General features: G+C 46.1%; 1 protein-coding gene across 5 annotated transcripts; it reads left to right on the top strand.

Moving 5' to 3' along the window:
* Positions 1–3,372: 3,372 nt before the first annotated feature.
* SLC25A47 (solute carrier family 25 member 47) lies at positions 3,373–12,680 on the top strand. 5 transcript variants are annotated; one of them, XM_039712947.1, is made up of 6 exons: positions 3,374–3,567; positions 9,225–9,268; positions 9,761–9,832; positions 10,098–10,280; positions 11,374–11,644; positions 12,385–12,680. In XM_039712947.1, exons 1-6 carry the CDS (start codon positions 3,540–3,542, stop codon positions 12,669–12,671), a joined length of 885 nt encoding a protein of 294 aa, XP_039568881.1. In that variant the 5' UTR covers positions 3,374–3,539; the 3' UTR covers positions 12,672–12,680. The 5 variants fall into 5 exon arrangements, with proteins under 5 accessions (XP_039568883.1, XP_039568881.1, XP_039568884.1 ...); XM_039712949.1 differs by lacking the exon at positions 10,098–10,280 and having other exon boundaries at positions 3,373–3,567; XM_039712950.1 differs by lacking the exons at positions 3,374–3,567; positions 9,225–9,268; positions 9,761–9,832 and adding an exon at positions 10,426–10,645 and having other exon boundaries at positions 10,146–10,280.
* Positions 12,681–16,280: the final 3,600 nt, after the last annotated feature.

The raw sequence follows: 16,280 nt of genomic DNA, 5'->3' as shown, positions 1-16,280 counted from the left end.
GGTGTGTGATCTCCTAGGGCCTGCTTTGAGACCACCTATGGTAGGACCAAGCACTTTCTCTCCACCCTGTATAGATGTGAACCATGGTGTTTATTTGCAAGCTAGACTAGCAGTGATCTTTGGATCTGCAGTCCTTGGGCACTGTGTCAAAGTGGGACAGGGATGATTAATATTTCATCTTGGAGAAATGCCTGATAACTCAAGATTTCTTTGGGATGGATTTTCTGGACTGTCTCTGTTGACCTGTAGCACTGGGGGACCTGGTTCTGGTAAATTAAGGAAGCTGGTATATCTCTGAAATCCAGGGAAGAGAGGATGGAGGAGGAAGCTCCTTCAGAAGAAGAAGAGTGAGACTTCAAGGACTCTGTCTCTGGGAGGAGTCCTGGAAAGGGAAGTTGAATTGCTGCCTTGAGGGTCCCTCTGTTCCACAGGGAGCTGGTCTGTGCTGTTTGGAGTGTGCCAGCAGTAACACAGGCTTCATTTCTCAGATGGGGTTTCCTTCACACAGGATTGCACCTTCCTCAGTATTTGCTCTCATCTGGGCACTTGAACCCTTGTGTGGGGCTCCTCTTCCTCTTGCCTTGCTGCCATCACGTGGTGGCCAGGCTGGGCTTGGCAGTGGATTTTATTTTCCCCTAAGTCCTGACTGCACACCAGGAGCAGAGAGTACTGCAGTGGTGACTCTTGGCGAGGCTCATGTTACTCTGCTAAGCCCTGGCTGGGGCAGATGTCCCTGGAGCAGCTCTGTGTGTGCATTCCTCCAGAGCTGGCTGTCCCAGGGATACCTTCATGGGGCAAGGTGAAATTGTCCAAGCACCAAAATATTCTTCTTTCATATGGACACTCCTGAATGACCTCTGTTTGCAAAACAATCCCAGTCAAATGGAAAACCTGACCTCTCCTGGTACACCCCATTGAAGTGACCAAAACCATTATCAAAAGGTTATGGAGTCAGATTCCTGCTATATAAAGCAAGTGACATTTTGCTAGAAGCATTGGTGTGAATGGATGTTAAAAAGATAAACAAAGGATTAATTTTCTTTCACAAAAGGAAGGGAGCCTCAGTATTTGCTCTCATCTGGGCACTTGAACCCTTGTGTGGGGCTCCTCTTCCTCTTGCCTTGCTGCCATCACGTGGTGGCCAGGCTGGGCTTGGCAGTGGATTTTATTTTCCCCTAAGTCCTGACTGCACACCAGGAGCAGAGAGTTCTGCAGTGGTGACTCTGTTTGAGGCTCATGTTACTCTGCTAAGCCCTGGCTGGGGCAGATGTCCCTGGAGCAGCTCTGTGTGTGCATTCCTCCAGAGCTGGCTGTCCCAGGGATACCTTCATGGGGCAAGGTGAAATTGTCCAAGCACCAAAATATTCTTCTTTCATATGGACACTCCTGAATGACCTCTGTTTGCAAAGCAATCCCAGTCAAATGGAAAACCTGACCTCTCCTGGTACACCCCATTGAAGTGACCAAAACCATTATCAAAAGGTTATGGAGTCAGATTCCTGCTATATAAAGCAAGTGACATTTTGCTAGAAGCATTGGTGTGAATGGATGTTAAAAAGATAAACAAAGGATTAATTTTCTTTCACAAAAAGAAGGGAGTTGAGTTGGTTGGGGTTTTTTTTGGTTTTTTTTTTTTTTTTTTTTTTTTTTTTACAGTCTCAAAAGATTTCATGAGGAAGATTCCCTTTGAGCTGTTCAGCTCAGCTAAAGAAGGTAGGAATTTTGCTTGGTCTTTTGATATTTCATGGAAAATGCTAATTAGCTCCAATGCTTGAGTCAGCCAGTGCGAAATGCCAGCCAGCCTCTACTTTCTTGTTGATATGGCAGCAGTCACTGTGATGTGTAGAAAAGTCCCACCCTCCATGTGCTTCCAGGCTGCCCCTCCACAGGGGACTGTGTCCTTGTCCCTGTGTGTCACTGACACAACAGGTCCCATACCTGGTTCTGCTGCTGGGGGGGTCCTGCAAGGACAGCAGCAGAATGGGATGATGAGAAGACGAAACAACAGATTTCCCTGCACTTGGCATGCCCAGACTGTTGATGAACCATTAATGATTCCTGTACAGACACCAGGTATAATAAGGAAGAGCTACTAAATAACCCAGTGTGGTTTTGCAGCTACATTGCTACCTCTCTAGATAATATTTTACTTCTAGTTTTAAGTTTTTTTGCTGTCCTTGCATGATGTTAAACTGGAATAATCTGTTGTTTTCAGCCCAGAAAACATTCAGGGAAAAATGCATAAGAAATCACAGGAAGCAACTTAATAAAAATACTTTCATTTTCACTTCCCAGAAACTCTGTGCCATTACACAGAGCTTTGCTATATGTCGCTGGCATAGCAGCCCCAAAGCACATGCTTCAGTGAGAAATATGTTCTTGGAAAATGTGCAGGAAATGGCACTGGGTACTGAAGTCCTCAGCTCCCCTGTAAAGCTGACCCAGGGGGCAGCAGCCGTGAAATTTTCTTTTCCCTTTGCTGCCAATGTACCTTGGCTCTGACCTGGGAAAACCTCTACAAGAGGGGTAAAATTCAGGTCACGGCTTGGCAAGCCTTTCATTGCATCAGGACTTTAGTTTCCAGGGTCTCTCTGGGCAAAGCTTGACCTCCCACACATAGATGAGCACCCTTTGGTAACAGGACTGTTGTGCAAAAACAGGCAATATGACATTTCCTTGAACTCTTGGTTCCCTTTGGTCAGCAGGTCTCTCTACAAGGAGCTGACATTGGAAAGGGAGTTAGGAATCTCAACAAGAAATGAAGAGGAGCTGCTCCAGAGCTGGGAAAACTACACTGCTGTCTGAAATAGAAGCACATACTCTGGAGATTAATTAGATAATTAGATTATCTAAGTAATTAGATAATTAGTTAGATTAATTACTGGGGTTCACAATTTGTATACATGATGAGTGGGTAATCATCCATGGGGATCCATGTAGAAATTAGGGTCAGCTTCATGCATCAGGAAAGTCAAGAAAAATGGCTTGGTAAAGGCAGAAGGAATTTCCATTAATGGAAAGGGTGTGTGGTCCATCAGAAGGAGAAAAAGTGGGCTGGGATAGGGGAAGGAGGAATCCTGCAAATAGCCACAAATGCGGCGTCTCCGTGGAGCAGGCTGTTTGTCCTCTGGCAAACAAGTGTGCAAAGCTGTCTTCTGGGGCTAGTAAGTGCAGCAGGGCTTGTCCCCCTCACAGCCAGCCTTACCCTGCGAGTCACCACCCCTCAGGACTTTCCAGGCAAAAGGGCACTGGGAACGGCAGCCTTGGCGCAGCATTTCAGGGCTTCATGGGATTATTTATTCACTGTGTTCCTGGAACAGTTCCAGGCTTCCCAGCTCCGCCACCAGTGTACAAATTCATCAAGTACCCACCAGGCTCGCAATCCCCAGAGGCAAGGGCAGACTGTAGGAAGGTGATTCATATTACAAACCAGTGTCTCCGAAGGACTGGCAGGGCTCTGGGAAGACCGAACCGGATCCTCGTCCCTTCCCTTCCTCCCCAGCGCTCTCAGGGTGGTCACGGCTGCAGCCGCACTCTGGATGGATTTCATTGCTGGGGCCATCGGAGGTAAATACATCAATTAGTGCTTGTGGAACCAAGCAGATAGCTGCGTTTCCTTCTTGTTCAGCTGAAGAGCCGGTCTCAATAGCAGAGCTGAGAGTCTTTCCATGGGGGCTGCTTGTTAAAAGCGTGTTCTTCCTTATTAAGTGGGAAATGTCATCAGAGCAGGTTCACAGAGCTGCTGGAGAGGCAGTGCTGCAGCCTGGTAAGCTGAGGTCATTGCCTGCAATCTCCTCGAGTCTGATTGCAGCAGGACAGGGTAAAACTAATAGGAAGAGACAGAGTGTAATAGGTTTTGTGCAGATACCAACCGGCTTGTACAGCCCTGACAGCGAAACCCTCACGTGTCTGGCATCCAGGGGTCCCAGCAGGCTGCAGGCATGGAGACTCTGGGGGGCTGAGGATGTGGTTTGTGGGACAGGAGGGGAGGAAGCACAGTGTTCCTCTTGCACTCAGAATGTCTGGATGAACGCCCTTTGCAATATCTTAGGTTAAGATGTATTTGCAGTCGTGATGGTGATCTCAGTGCAGGCGAGCCAGGCAGCAGGCTTTGATCTGGGAGAAAGTAGGTTAGCTGTATATAAAAAAAGTAACAGGAGAGAAGTGTGATTAAATTCTAGACATTTTTAGAGCATGTACTGCTCAAACCCATCTTTGTTTCAAACGACAAAATGTACCCATTGGTCTCAGTTCTTCACTGAAACCACGTTAGATTTAGTGGAGTATACAAGATAATATATACTATATATATACACATGTATACACTAATATAATGTAATATAATATAATGTAATGTAATGTAATATAATATAATATAATGTAATGTAATGTAATATAATATAATATATATACACACGTACCTATCTATATATTTATATCTATGTATGTATATATAAATATATATAATATAAATATATAAAAATATTATTATATAAATATATATAAATATATATTTTTATATCTATATATCTATATATAATATATATTTTTATATTTATATATATAGTATACATATATATGTAGATATAAATATATATATAAAATATATCTATTTTATATATATATATATAAAATATATATACCAATAAATACCGTGAGAAAAGCCTTTGGGTCACCACTGACAGAAAGGCCAGGTAAACCTACTCTATATATATATATATATATATATATACACACACACACACATATTTATATATTTTTATATACGTATTTAAATGTATATACATTTATATATATATTAAATATATATATATATATATATACCAATAAATACCACAAGAAAAGCCTTTGGATCACCACCTATCAGGTGTCTGAGACATCCAGCCCAAGCCTGCATGACAGATCTCACTTTGACAGTCACTAAGATTTGGCATTTTCCCTCACCAGGAACAGCCTATGGCCCTGCTGCAGATGTGTTTGTCCTGGGAAGGACCATGCTGAGTCTTACCCTGCCCACTAATTGCTCATCATGTGCAGGTGGGGGGAGGTTTGGCATCTCAGCAGCATCCAGCCCTGGAGGGGCCTGTTGTGCCTGTGCTTGGGGTGTTGGTTTTCCACGGGTGTTGTGAGACTCTTCATGGGAAAGTGGGATGTAACCAGCCCCACCATGACAGCTTGTCTTTCTCCTGCTGTTTCCCTTCTGACTTCAGAGCGCCCTTGGAGAAGGAAGCTCTGTCCTAGAGCTGGCAACGGGATGTCCTTCCCAGAAGGATTAACCAAACCTCTTCTCAGGCTTCATGTTCATGGCGAGGCAGAGATTATTGCATTTGTTGCTTGGATTCCTTTGCTTTTTTAGCACAGGTCACTTAAGGACAAACTTCTTTTGCAAGGGAACATGGAGAGCTGAAAACAGAGTTTGGACGTGGCCATTCACCTTGGTTTTCTGCCCTGGCTCCCATGCAAAGCCAGGGTTTGTGCCGTGACCCCCTGTCCAGGCTCCAGCATCATGTTCTGCCTGGCCATGCAGCAAGAATCTCCCTGTGTGCCCTGGACACAGGCTCAGCCTGAGGGGATGCAGGCTGTGGAGATCCAGCTGGGACCAGAAAAGTCTTTGCTTGTTGTAAGGCACTTCACAGCCCATATGAGAACAAGATTTTCCATCCTGTCCTCTATGCCCAGCTCAGAGCTTTTCTAGGAGGGATGCTGCAACTTCTCACAGGCTGGCAGAGGTGGGAACTTGCCCGTAGACACATGGGAGCTGCCTGGGCAGGGCTTCTGAGGCCATCATCCTTCCCCTCAGATGGGACAGCTCCTGGGGTTGGACATCTGTCCTGCAAGAACTGGGATGGTTTTGGTGCTGAGCTTGTTTTTGGGGTTTATGTTTGCTAGAGCTGAAACCGTTTTCATGTTTCTAAGGAGTCTGTGAACCCAGCTAAGGAGCATCAAGCAAGTTGAGACAACATAAAAATAAGAGTTTCTGTTTAGAAACTACACTCTACTGACTTAGATCTATTTTCAGAGTGTTCTGGAGAAAGTATGGCTTAAGCATGCCTGAAAAACAGCAGAGGTCATGCCCATTTGAATTCCAGCTCTGGCTGCCTCAGGCAGCTGCAGAAATACTGTGCATCACCTCTGGGCAATGGATTCTGTGGCAATGAGATAAACTCAGCATATTCAGCCCAAGAAACAGTGATCTGCTCTGGCTCCAGATAGAAAAAGCATGAGAGAAACATGCTTAGTGACTGTGGAGACTTTCTATAACCAGCAGACGTGGCTGGATGTTTTAGGAAGCAGTCCTTCCACTAAAATTGAGCAGGAGGTTGGACTAGAGAGCTCCTGAGGTCCCTTCTGACTTGAATTTTCCCATGATCCCAAGCATGCCTTCTAGCCCTGCTACAGCAGCAGCCTGGGCCATGGCAGGGGATGGGGATTGATGGCTGGGGTTGGTGATGACTGCAGGATGACTTGACTATTATGTCTGGAGTAAAGATCTGGGGAAATGAAGCCGAGGTTTGCTCAGTGGTGGTAGTGCAGCAGAGCCTGCAGCAGGACTGGGCTTTTCCACAGCTGGGAGGTTACATGCAGTCCGAGGAAAGATAAAACAATCCCCCTATAGAAGGAACATGCTGTCTCCTTGCAGATAAAGCAGCTCCTGCTAGGGTCATGTGATTGAAGGAAGCTCAGCTTGCTTGGGGTCTGGAGCAGTGATGTTCCCAACTCTGCACAAAACAAAGGGTTTTGAAAGCCACTGTCTGCCCATCCAGTGCATGGACAATAATCCCTGCTTCTCCCTGAGTGTCTCAGCCAAGGTTTGCCATCAGCTCAGAGCTGTTGCAGCCTGGTGGGCTCTGTACAGCTGCCACTTGCTCCCCTGTGATTGCCATCCCACCAGAATCTCTCCTTTTTTGAGTTGCTTGCTCAGAGTGACCTGACTTGTGCAGGGGCTGTGAGTGATCCATTTTGTGCACTCCGTGTGTGTAGGGGATGCTGCAAGCTCTGCTCAGTGCCTGGGAATATCTCAGATAAAGGAGGCATAAAAAATGGCTCACTAAAATATTTTTGCTATTTATTTTTGTCTCAGCTGATGCAGTGTTACTCAGCAGGAGTCCCACAGGAACCCTTTCCTGTATGCTCACTGTTCATTGCTGGCCTTCTTTGATTTTGCTGCACAAACAGGGCACGTGTGGGTCAAGCTATCTTAGTGCCAGGCTATTTATACCGTGTGACAGTGTGCAGAGCCCTCATTCCTCAGCCTTTGATAGACTTGGCCGAGCTCCTCAGATCTGACAGCTGCTTGGAGTGCTTTTTGCCCCTAAGTAGTGCAGTTCATGGCAGGTTGGGTTATTTGGAGGTTTGGGGGATTCACATCTTTGCTGGGAGCATTGAAAAATTTACTTTTATGGTCTCCTCCCAAGGGGAAGTGTTTGATCCTTACTGGAACCAAGTTGATGGGGAGTCTTTAGGGCTGAAACAATCTGTTTTGGGCAACCTACTGGGCTGCTGTCTTTGTATCTTATAGTGTGAACAGGGTGATTTCTCCAGAAGGGAGGTCAGTTCTTGTCAAACACTGACCCAAATCATCCTTGGTATGTGATCTGCATGAGCCAAAGCTCCTATCTTCCTTATCCAGTGCAGTGAGCCAGGACTCAGCTGTGCATGGTGCCCCTGTGTCACCAGCGTCTGTTCAGCCCATGCCCATCTCCTCTGAGGTTCAGGAATTCTGGAAGCGTCAAAAGATGTGTCAAAACCTCCCAGCTGAGATGGGGTGCTTGGCCTGGGGGGCTGCAGCTGTGAGATCAGCACTGCCATCCTGGCATGGGCTCACTGCTGCTCTTCCCTGGCTGGCAGTGTCTGTGTTTACTCTGGCCGGTGGCCGGGAACCTGGGACAGCACAGGTGTCCCCAGATGACTTTGTGCATTGTCACTCTCTGCTTGGACCTGAGCCATTGCTTCTCCAAGCCATATTATTGCCTGGGTATTCCCCCTTGCCCTCTCTCTTCCATCTAGACCCTTTCCCCCCTTTTGTTGCTGTTTATCTGGTGTCAGATTTGATAGATGTTTTTGAAGAACAAACCTCAGTTTTCTGCAAGAAAGATGCTATTGGTTGTTTTCTTCTGAGTAATGTACTTTGGGATTGTCTCCTGGTGACTCACAACAGCAGCTGCTGCTTTTCTCCAGAACATGGGAGAGCTTTCCAGAGCTCTCAAGCAACCGTGTAATCAGAGGTGAACATGCCCACACCAGCTAACACATTTTTGAGTAGCTTGGGTTTTAATTTTTCTTTTTAAAGAAGAACTCAGTGAGAGGCAGTTTTCAATAGGTGGGCCACCAGATGTGCCTGTGTCTCTGAATGCCTGGCTGCCTGGTGGGCTCATCCAGTGCTTCTATGAACTTGATATCTGTCTAAATAACTCATGTGGACACAGCTCCATTGTTCTCCAGCCTGATTTCCTCTCAGGTGGCTTGGCAGGTGATGTACTGGGAGGAAGTTTGCTGGTCAGCACCTTTATTACCTGCTAGCACTTAGAGTTGAGAAATGCAGCGAGGTGAGATCTATTTGTTATTGCAACAGAGAGAAATCCCTGTTGGAGCTCTTTAGCCCTCCTTGCCATTCAGAGGATTAATACACATCCAGCAGCTATTTTAAGGCTGCAGGAGTGAGCGGGGGTGTTGCTAGAGGATTGACACCGGCCCGGGGGCTGGACAGGCTCTCATGGCATGTGATGATGCTCAGCCAGCCGTGCTGGGCGGGCTCGGCAGCCGCTGCCTCTGGACACTCCCCGGGATAATCCCTCCCTGCCCCAAATCCTGAGCCCTGAAAACCAAAATTGCTCCAGACTCTGTGAGTGGAGATGCTTGGTCATAGCTCAAAGATGCTTTAATGCCTAAGCTGAGAGGGGAAACAAATACAGCCTGGTGTTCTCCCCTCATCCTTCGTGGGACAGTGCTCTCAGTGCCTCTCCCTGTCTCATCTTGCTCTGTCTTGCTGTTCTTGATAAGTTTCCCATACTCTGTTTCCTCCCCTGAGTGAATCTTGATCACACAGAAATCTGCACTTTTCTCTGCCATTCATGGCTCAAACGTCATTACTGGAGCTTGAGAAGTCTGGTGCCAGGCACAGCTGGGCTCTGGAGCTTTCTGCTTTCCCCAGTGCCCTTCTGTGATGGGTGAAAAGGTCTGTTGTACATGTGCTGTTAACCATCTCCAACATGTTCTCTTTTCAGGTGGTCTAAGCACAGCCGTGGGTTATCCACTGGACACAGTGAAGGTACCTGTTGGAGCTTTATTTCTTGACCATAGAACAAAAAAGAAGAGGCCCTTTTGTTTCCCCCTTCCTTTTCAGAAAAATAGTCACATGATAATACTTTATCTGCATTATATCTCCATATCTCACTGTATTTGGTTGTGTTTGCCTCTAAAAAAAAAAGAAATTAAATTGTTTGGTCATATCATTTTATGGTTAATTATTAGAACAAAAAAGAAGAGGCCCTTTTGTTTCCCCCTTCCTTTTCAGAAAAATAGTCCCATGATAATTCTTAATCTGCATTACATCTCCATATCTCACTGTATTTGGTTCTGTTTGCCTCTAAAAAAAACAAAATTAAATTGTTTGGTCATGTCATTTTATGGTTAATCATCTGTTTAGCTGCTATGTTGTTGTTTTATTTGCTGCTTTATTTATTTTAATAAATATTTTTATTTGTTGTTTTATTTATTTTAATATGATATCTGCATTTTGAAGTTGTCTCTGTATTCCTAGGTGAGAATTCAGACTGAGAGCCACTACAGAGGATTTTGGCACTGTGTTCAAGAAACATACAGGACAGAAAAGGTGGGTGCCTCTCAGCAGCATTGATGGTACCAGTTGCAGATGTCTTGTTTCAGAGCAGCAGCGCTGCCTCTGTCAGTCAGGGGAGGATGAGCACCAGTTCCATACAAGCATCAGCTGGGAGAGGGCTCAGGGTGAAATTTAGCTTTGCTGATGAGCTGTAAGGTGGGAATAAGTTTTGACTCAGCAATGTACAGCCAGTTCTTTTGAGCAGATGCTTTCCCATGCCATTCGCCCTTAAAAGTCGCCTTTCTTTGTTTCCCACGAGGTCCGGGGGTTTTACAAAGGTGTGACTGCATCAGTGCTCGCTGTATCAGCGGTTTCCTCAGTTTCCTTTGGCACGTACAAAAACTTCCTCGGTGCCCTGTGCGAGCTGCGGTACGGGGCTGCGGATGCCAAGCCGTCCGGGCTGGATGTTTCCCTGGCTGGAGCTGCGGCCGGCGCTGCCCGGGTAGGTCACCAGCCCGCAGGGAGAGCACAGCGAGAGAGCTCCATAACAAGCCCAGGAGGCTGGAAAAGCGGGGAATGGGGTGTTTTTTGCGGTGCGGGGGGCCACAGGGCAGCCTGCTACAAGTCTGGTGGGTTTGTTTTTGCAGGGGAGGTCATGCTCTGCCCTCGCTGCCCCTTCAGCCCATACCCAGCCTCCGTGGCGTGGCCGAGTCCTGCTGGGCAGCTGGTGCTGGATTTGCTTTGGAGCAGCAGAACGCTTAAGAACGTGCCATTAACATGACACAGGCCTTGGCAGCAAGCGCAGAACAAGGAAGAAAACACAGCATAGGCAGCAAACTCCCCCAGTGGCTGCGACGGTGTGTTTGTGTAAGACAGACATGAGTGAAGCACGGGTCGCTGCTTTCCCAGCGGCTGCACAAGCATCGCTGCAGGAACGGCAGAGCGTGGGGCTGCCTTGCCAGGACAGCTTAGAAATCAGTGGGGTACCACTGGGAAGTGATGCTGGCTGGCAGACCTGCAGGACCCTCAGGCAGGGGCCGAGGCTGGGTCCAGGAGCAGTTTCCCACAAGCAGATGAGGGTGAGCATCCACTGGCGCTGTGAATGTGCTGGAGCTCATCCCGTCACACCAATGGCATGCTGGCCAGAAACGTGTGCCTGGTCACAATCCTCTTACGGGGCAGTCCAGATGGTCAGGCTTCTAGGTGGTTCCTAGCAGTCAGTGACTCAACATGGGATAAATTTTTATAGCCTGGATGGTCTTAGGTCAAATACAGATACAAATAAGAGCCCTTATGTACGCTTCCCTGTGGCTGAGGACATCCCTCTTTCCACACCCATCTAGTTTAGCAAGTAGTTACAAGTATTTAATATCCTGTGTTGGTTTTGCCTTGCCTTCCTCTCTGCCCAGAGCAGCTCACATGTGTGTCCTGCTGCTGCTGGGTGGAACAGCGCAGGCAGAGGGGAGGAGGCTGGAGCTTGCTGGAGCTCACAGACAATGCTATTGCCTGAAAAGCTGGGAGACAAGAATTTACAGGAGGGAGATCAAAACACTGTTTAAGAGTGAGGGTTAAAATGCCATTCTCTGGTGTTGCAGGTTGTGTTGACAAACCCTAGTGAAGTGGCTAAAGTTCGGATGCAGACTCAGAGGAACCCATGCCCTTCCAGCACACATCAGCCTGATTCCAAGCCAAAGTACCGAGGGTCTCTGCACTGTCTGAAGGTTATCATCAAGGAGGAAGGTTTTGGGGGTCTCTACAAGGGCTGTTCTGCATTACTCTGCAGGGATTGCTCTGCTTCTGCAATGTATTTCCTTTCCTATTCTGTGCTGTGCGACTGGCTCACACCAGATGGGAGAAATAAACCAGGTAGGTATTGGAAAGCATCTGGCATTACCTGCAAAAATGGCTTATTTAGTTCCACACCAAGAGGGAAACCAGGCTCTGGGCAAACATCATCCAATACCCATAAAACCTCACCCAGATCCTCATGAGAGGTAGCTCTGTGTGTGCTGGCTTTAGTGCCAGCAGCCTGCATTCGAGGCTTGTCCCCACCTTGTCCCTAAGCAGCTCCTCCTCCTCCTGCAGGAGGGGTTCTTACCACACCCTCTGGTGCCTGGAATGTGGATATGAAATCCTGTTAATGCAAAAACAGGGTAACAAGAAATTAAACATGGACAAAGCTCCTGGGAGCCATCATGGAGCTCAGACAAGGGTCAGCTCACAGCTTGAATATCAAGTCCAGGTGGAGAAGGTAAATACACTTCAGGTTCTTAGTTGTGATTTGGCGCCAAAAAGCAACTATCTGCTTTGAGAAAAGATTGAATAGGTAAGATTCAGCAAAAGAGCGTCTCCCTGAGAATTATAAAAATTAGATCCATCTGAGGAGGGTGTGAGTGCTCTCAGGCTGTACCACATCAAATTCACATAGTGTTCAAAATGTCACATTGCAAAAATTCTCTGAGATCACTGGAAACACAACTGCAAGTGCTGCACAAAATAACTCCCAAAAAACATGAAAGTTACCAAAGTTTGTTGTCAGATCTGAGATGGCTGTAGCTGAATGAGATGCAAGTGAACTGCCCTTCTCCCTTCCCTCTCTCCTGCAGGTTTCCTTGTTGTGCTGCTTTCTGGTGGTTTTGCTGGAGTCCTGGCCTGGGGATTAGCTACTCCCATGGATGTCATCAAATCACGCATGCAAATAGATGAATCGGACCAGCACAAGTACAAAGGCCTGATCCACTGTGTGAGGGAAAGTGTGAGAAAGGAGGGGGCAAAAGTGCTTTTCAAAGGACTGGGTTTAAATTGCATTCGTGCCTTTCCTGTGAACATGGTAGTGTTTGTAACGTATGAAGGTGTATTGAGATTTACAGATCATTATATAAACAAAAAATAGCTTGTTCCACTCTGTCCAAAGTGTATTTTATTTATTTACATTTTTGTAAGACAACATCCACAAACAACTGTTGAATTGATGGACAGCATAAGAAGCATGGACATTTCAGCCCAAAGCTGACAATTGATGGCTTTGTTTTATTCTTACAGGATTACAAACTCATCAGGGAGCCTTGGCTTCATATAAAACCTCCTTTTTATCTCATTAAGGTGTTTAGACTGTAGCCGCTGCTTAGGCCCCTGAAACATTTGCAAATTTTTATGTTCTAATAAGTTGTTTGTCTGATCAGAGGTTTTGGTAAATCAAGTAATTTTTTTCTACTGGCACAGACAATGATCCTCCCAACCAAAAGAAGAGCTGGGGGCAGTTTGTGTAAGATTTAACACTCCCCAGCGTGTGCTTTTTACATGCTCTGCCTGCACTGCATTCACCGAGTGACTCACATACTTGTGCTTCAGGCTGCAACCTCCCCTTCCCAGCGGTAATTTTCCCAAAGCTCTCTCCAATTATATCCCCTTGGCAGGAGCTGAGGCAGGAATGTCCTTTCTTTTCCCCGCTGCTCTGTAGCGAGTGGCAGCCATGCTCTGTTTACATAACTGCGCTAATGGTCGCGCTGAGCGCCAGGCGCCGTGCCCAGCACCCCGTGTGATTTTCTCCCTGAGCCCCACACAGCTCCAGCCCTCTCCCCAGGCCATGGAGTGCGGCTCTCCCAGCCTGGCACAGCTTTGGAGGCAATCTGTTCTCATCCTGGAGCGAGGGCAGGAATAGATGCAAAGCCTCTCTGCTTGGCGAAGGAAAGGCTGCCATAAAACCCTTGCACTGGCGGGGTTAGGCAAGTTGGAAGAGTTGCAAAGTTGTAGAGGATAATCAAGATTCCCAGCTTTTAAAAGTGCATACTCTTCTCCCTTTAAATGGTGCTGTTAGGAGCAGCTAAATGTATTTTGTCAAAGGTGCATTTTGAAAGAATTTCAGACTTTTCTATTACTTCTTTCTCATTTTCCTACTAATTTTTTATTACTTTTTTAAATGAAAAAGACAGTTGAAAAAACAGTGCCCATGCTATTGCTTCAGAAGAAGAGTCCCTAAACCCAGAAATGTTAGTTTATTCATTCTGCCTCATGGGCAACATATTTAATCCCTGGTTTAATCCCTGGAGGACGACACTTGAAGAATTCTGGATCCAACTTCTCAGATTCTGCTAAAAATGCATTGATTTGAGGAAAAGAGGAGTATTGTATTTTAAAAGGAGTTCTCATATTTAGGACCCTTCTGGTTAGCAGTCACTCTCACCAGCTGATGACATGGTTTTCTACACTGGCTGCAGTTTTGCAGCAGACAGGACTTGTCAGCTGCCTTCAACATACAGAAAGAACTACAAGTTTAAAGAATTCAGGGGCTCCTAGACAAGAATAAAGGGAACCTCTTCCACCCCACACAGAGACCACTAAAAACGCCACAACTCCTCCTGAAATCTAAGTCTTCAACTGGCCTTTTAAACACGTTCACAGCCATGCTATCATATCAAACAGGAACCTGAATTCTTCCAAGGGTCTACCCAGCTCTTGCAGCTGATCCAAGAGCAGGGTGAAGTGACCAGGCTGGTGCACATTATGTCACCTTAAGGGGAGTGAAATGAAAGACCCAGCACTAAACTGGATTGTCTCCAAAATGCTTATGGCCTCAGCAACCTACCACACTGGCGACAGCTTTGGGTGTCAGCACCAACCTTCCTTTAGTGAGAAAGTCCTTAAAACAGAAGATTTAACTATGTCCTTGAGGTTTGAAATTCCTCTTAAGAGTCTACTACCTTCACCTCTTTCTACAAGGGATGCATTTCACTGGGTACTGATTTACCCCACTCTGCCTGGATGCTTGGAATCATACTCCTTTATGCCATGTTATTCTCAGCCAACCTTGTTCTCAGGCATTACATTCTCTGAATGGAGACAGTGAAACAATGCCTGCAAAACAGACTAAACAACCATTTATTGTTAGGCAGCACTGATACCATTCATGGTCAGCCCAAGGTTTGAATATTAAACAGCCCATCTTTCCCAGTACACTCATGCACTCAGATAACTAAAGATGTCTCCTCCTGTGGGTGTAACTGAAATACAGCTGATTCCAAGGGAGAGAAATTACAGAGGAATTGTGAATATGAGTGGGAATAACTGCAGAAGCCAGTGCAAGGGGCTGAGAACTCTAAGCCTAGGAGTGTTCAGCACCACTGGGTAAGCAGGCTGTCATGTGGTCTAAACAAATGCTACATGAGAGGCAAATTATATCTCCAGGCAGCTTATTTCAGGAAGGTAAGGGCTTCACAATCCATCCTGTTGAGAGCCCTCTACTGGGAAAAAACCATCTACACAGTGTGTGGGTGACAACCTGAGGTAGAACTCACTGCTGACACAAACAGCAACAGGTACAGGATCTGACTGAGTGCTGTAAACACAGGCACATGAATTTAAACCAATTTTTGTTTACTGACAGGACACATATTATGTGCTTCACTACACACACCCCAACACACCTTCTGCTTCTGGTTTTCAGCACTTGACTGCTTTATTTTCTGATTTGTATTATCTTGACCTTTAGCTACTCTAATGATCACAGAACTATTTATTTTGATAAACTAGCTAGCTGAAGGCCAGCCAACAGAAAGAAGGTACCACATTTGCTGTCCTGATGTTTGGTTTGCTTTGCTGTATTGACTGTAGCTTGTCATATAGATAATTTCTTTCAGCAACAAAGCTGGTGGCCTTGAGGGAAAAAAACTCTTAGAAGTCACACTCATGATTCGGTTCCATGTTGTTGACAGTTCCTGTTTGCTCTGACAATGCTCATGAATATCCAGGCAGGTTTCAGCTTTCCTCTTGGTGATTGTGGAAGCTCTGTGGGAAGCTCTCAGAATCTTCTCTGATCAAGATGACCCTGAGATGTATTAAAAGTCTCTTTTCCCCAACCCAGCTGTCAAAGAAGGAGTCAGAAGTCTGTGGCTTGTGTTCTCAAGGTTGTTTATTATTTGTTGTTTAAAACATTTTCTGTCTGGCCTGCTGAAGTCTGTTCAGCAGGTCAGTCCGAGGCACACCGCACTGCCCTGAGGCAGTGCTATCTCTTTATACTAAAAACTACATGTACTTTAGTTACAGTTATTTTCTAATACCTATCATCTATGTTAGACAGTGTCTTTCTACTTTACACCAATCCCAAAGGGCTAACATCACCAAGAAGATGGGGGCTAGGAAGAAGAAGGAAGAAGAACAGGACAACGCACAAATCCCTCCATCTTGCCTCCTGGACCCCTATTGTAAAAATCTTCAAATGGCTAACATCACCAAGAAGATGGGGGCTAGGAAGAAGAAGGAAGAACAGGACAACGCCCAAATCCCTCCATCTTGCCTTCTGGACCCCTATTGTAAAAATCTTCACAATTCCACTTTTCACTCTGTGACAACTACTATCATGCTACTTAAACTTTTGTGACTTGTAATTCTTCATATAAAGTTGGTAATTTGCTCCGTGGGTTAAAATCAAATTCCCAAGTGTCTTTGGCTTCCTGCCAGGGTCTCTGAGCCCCTGCCAGGATCTTGAACCATCCAGGGCATCTTG

This window comes from Passer montanus, unplaced genomic scaffold (genome assembly GCF_014805655.1).
Source record: "Passer montanus isolate IOZ18808 unplaced genomic scaffold, ASM1480565v1 scaffold27, whole genome shotgun sequence".
In the NCBI taxonomy this organism is placed as follows: Eukaryota; Metazoa; Chordata; class Aves; order Passeriformes; family Passeridae; genus Passer; species Passer montanus.
Note: the sequence above shows the minus strand (reverse complement) of the source record. Positions and strands in the feature narration are given on the sequence as shown.

Bases quoted from the DNA above. Each gene is read 5' to 3' on its own strand.
- SLC25A47 (XM_039712947.1), top strand. From the start codon at position 3,540: ATGGATTTCATTGCTGGGGCCATCGGAG. The intron at 3,568-9,224 runs GTAAATACATCA...TTCTCTTTTCAG, and splicing joins CATTGCTGGGGCCATCGGAG to GTGGTCTAAGCACAGCCGTG. The intron at 11,645-12,384 runs GTAGGTATTGGA...TCTCTCCTGCAG, and splicing joins AGATGGGAGAAATAAACCAG to GTTTCCTTGTTGTGCTGCTT.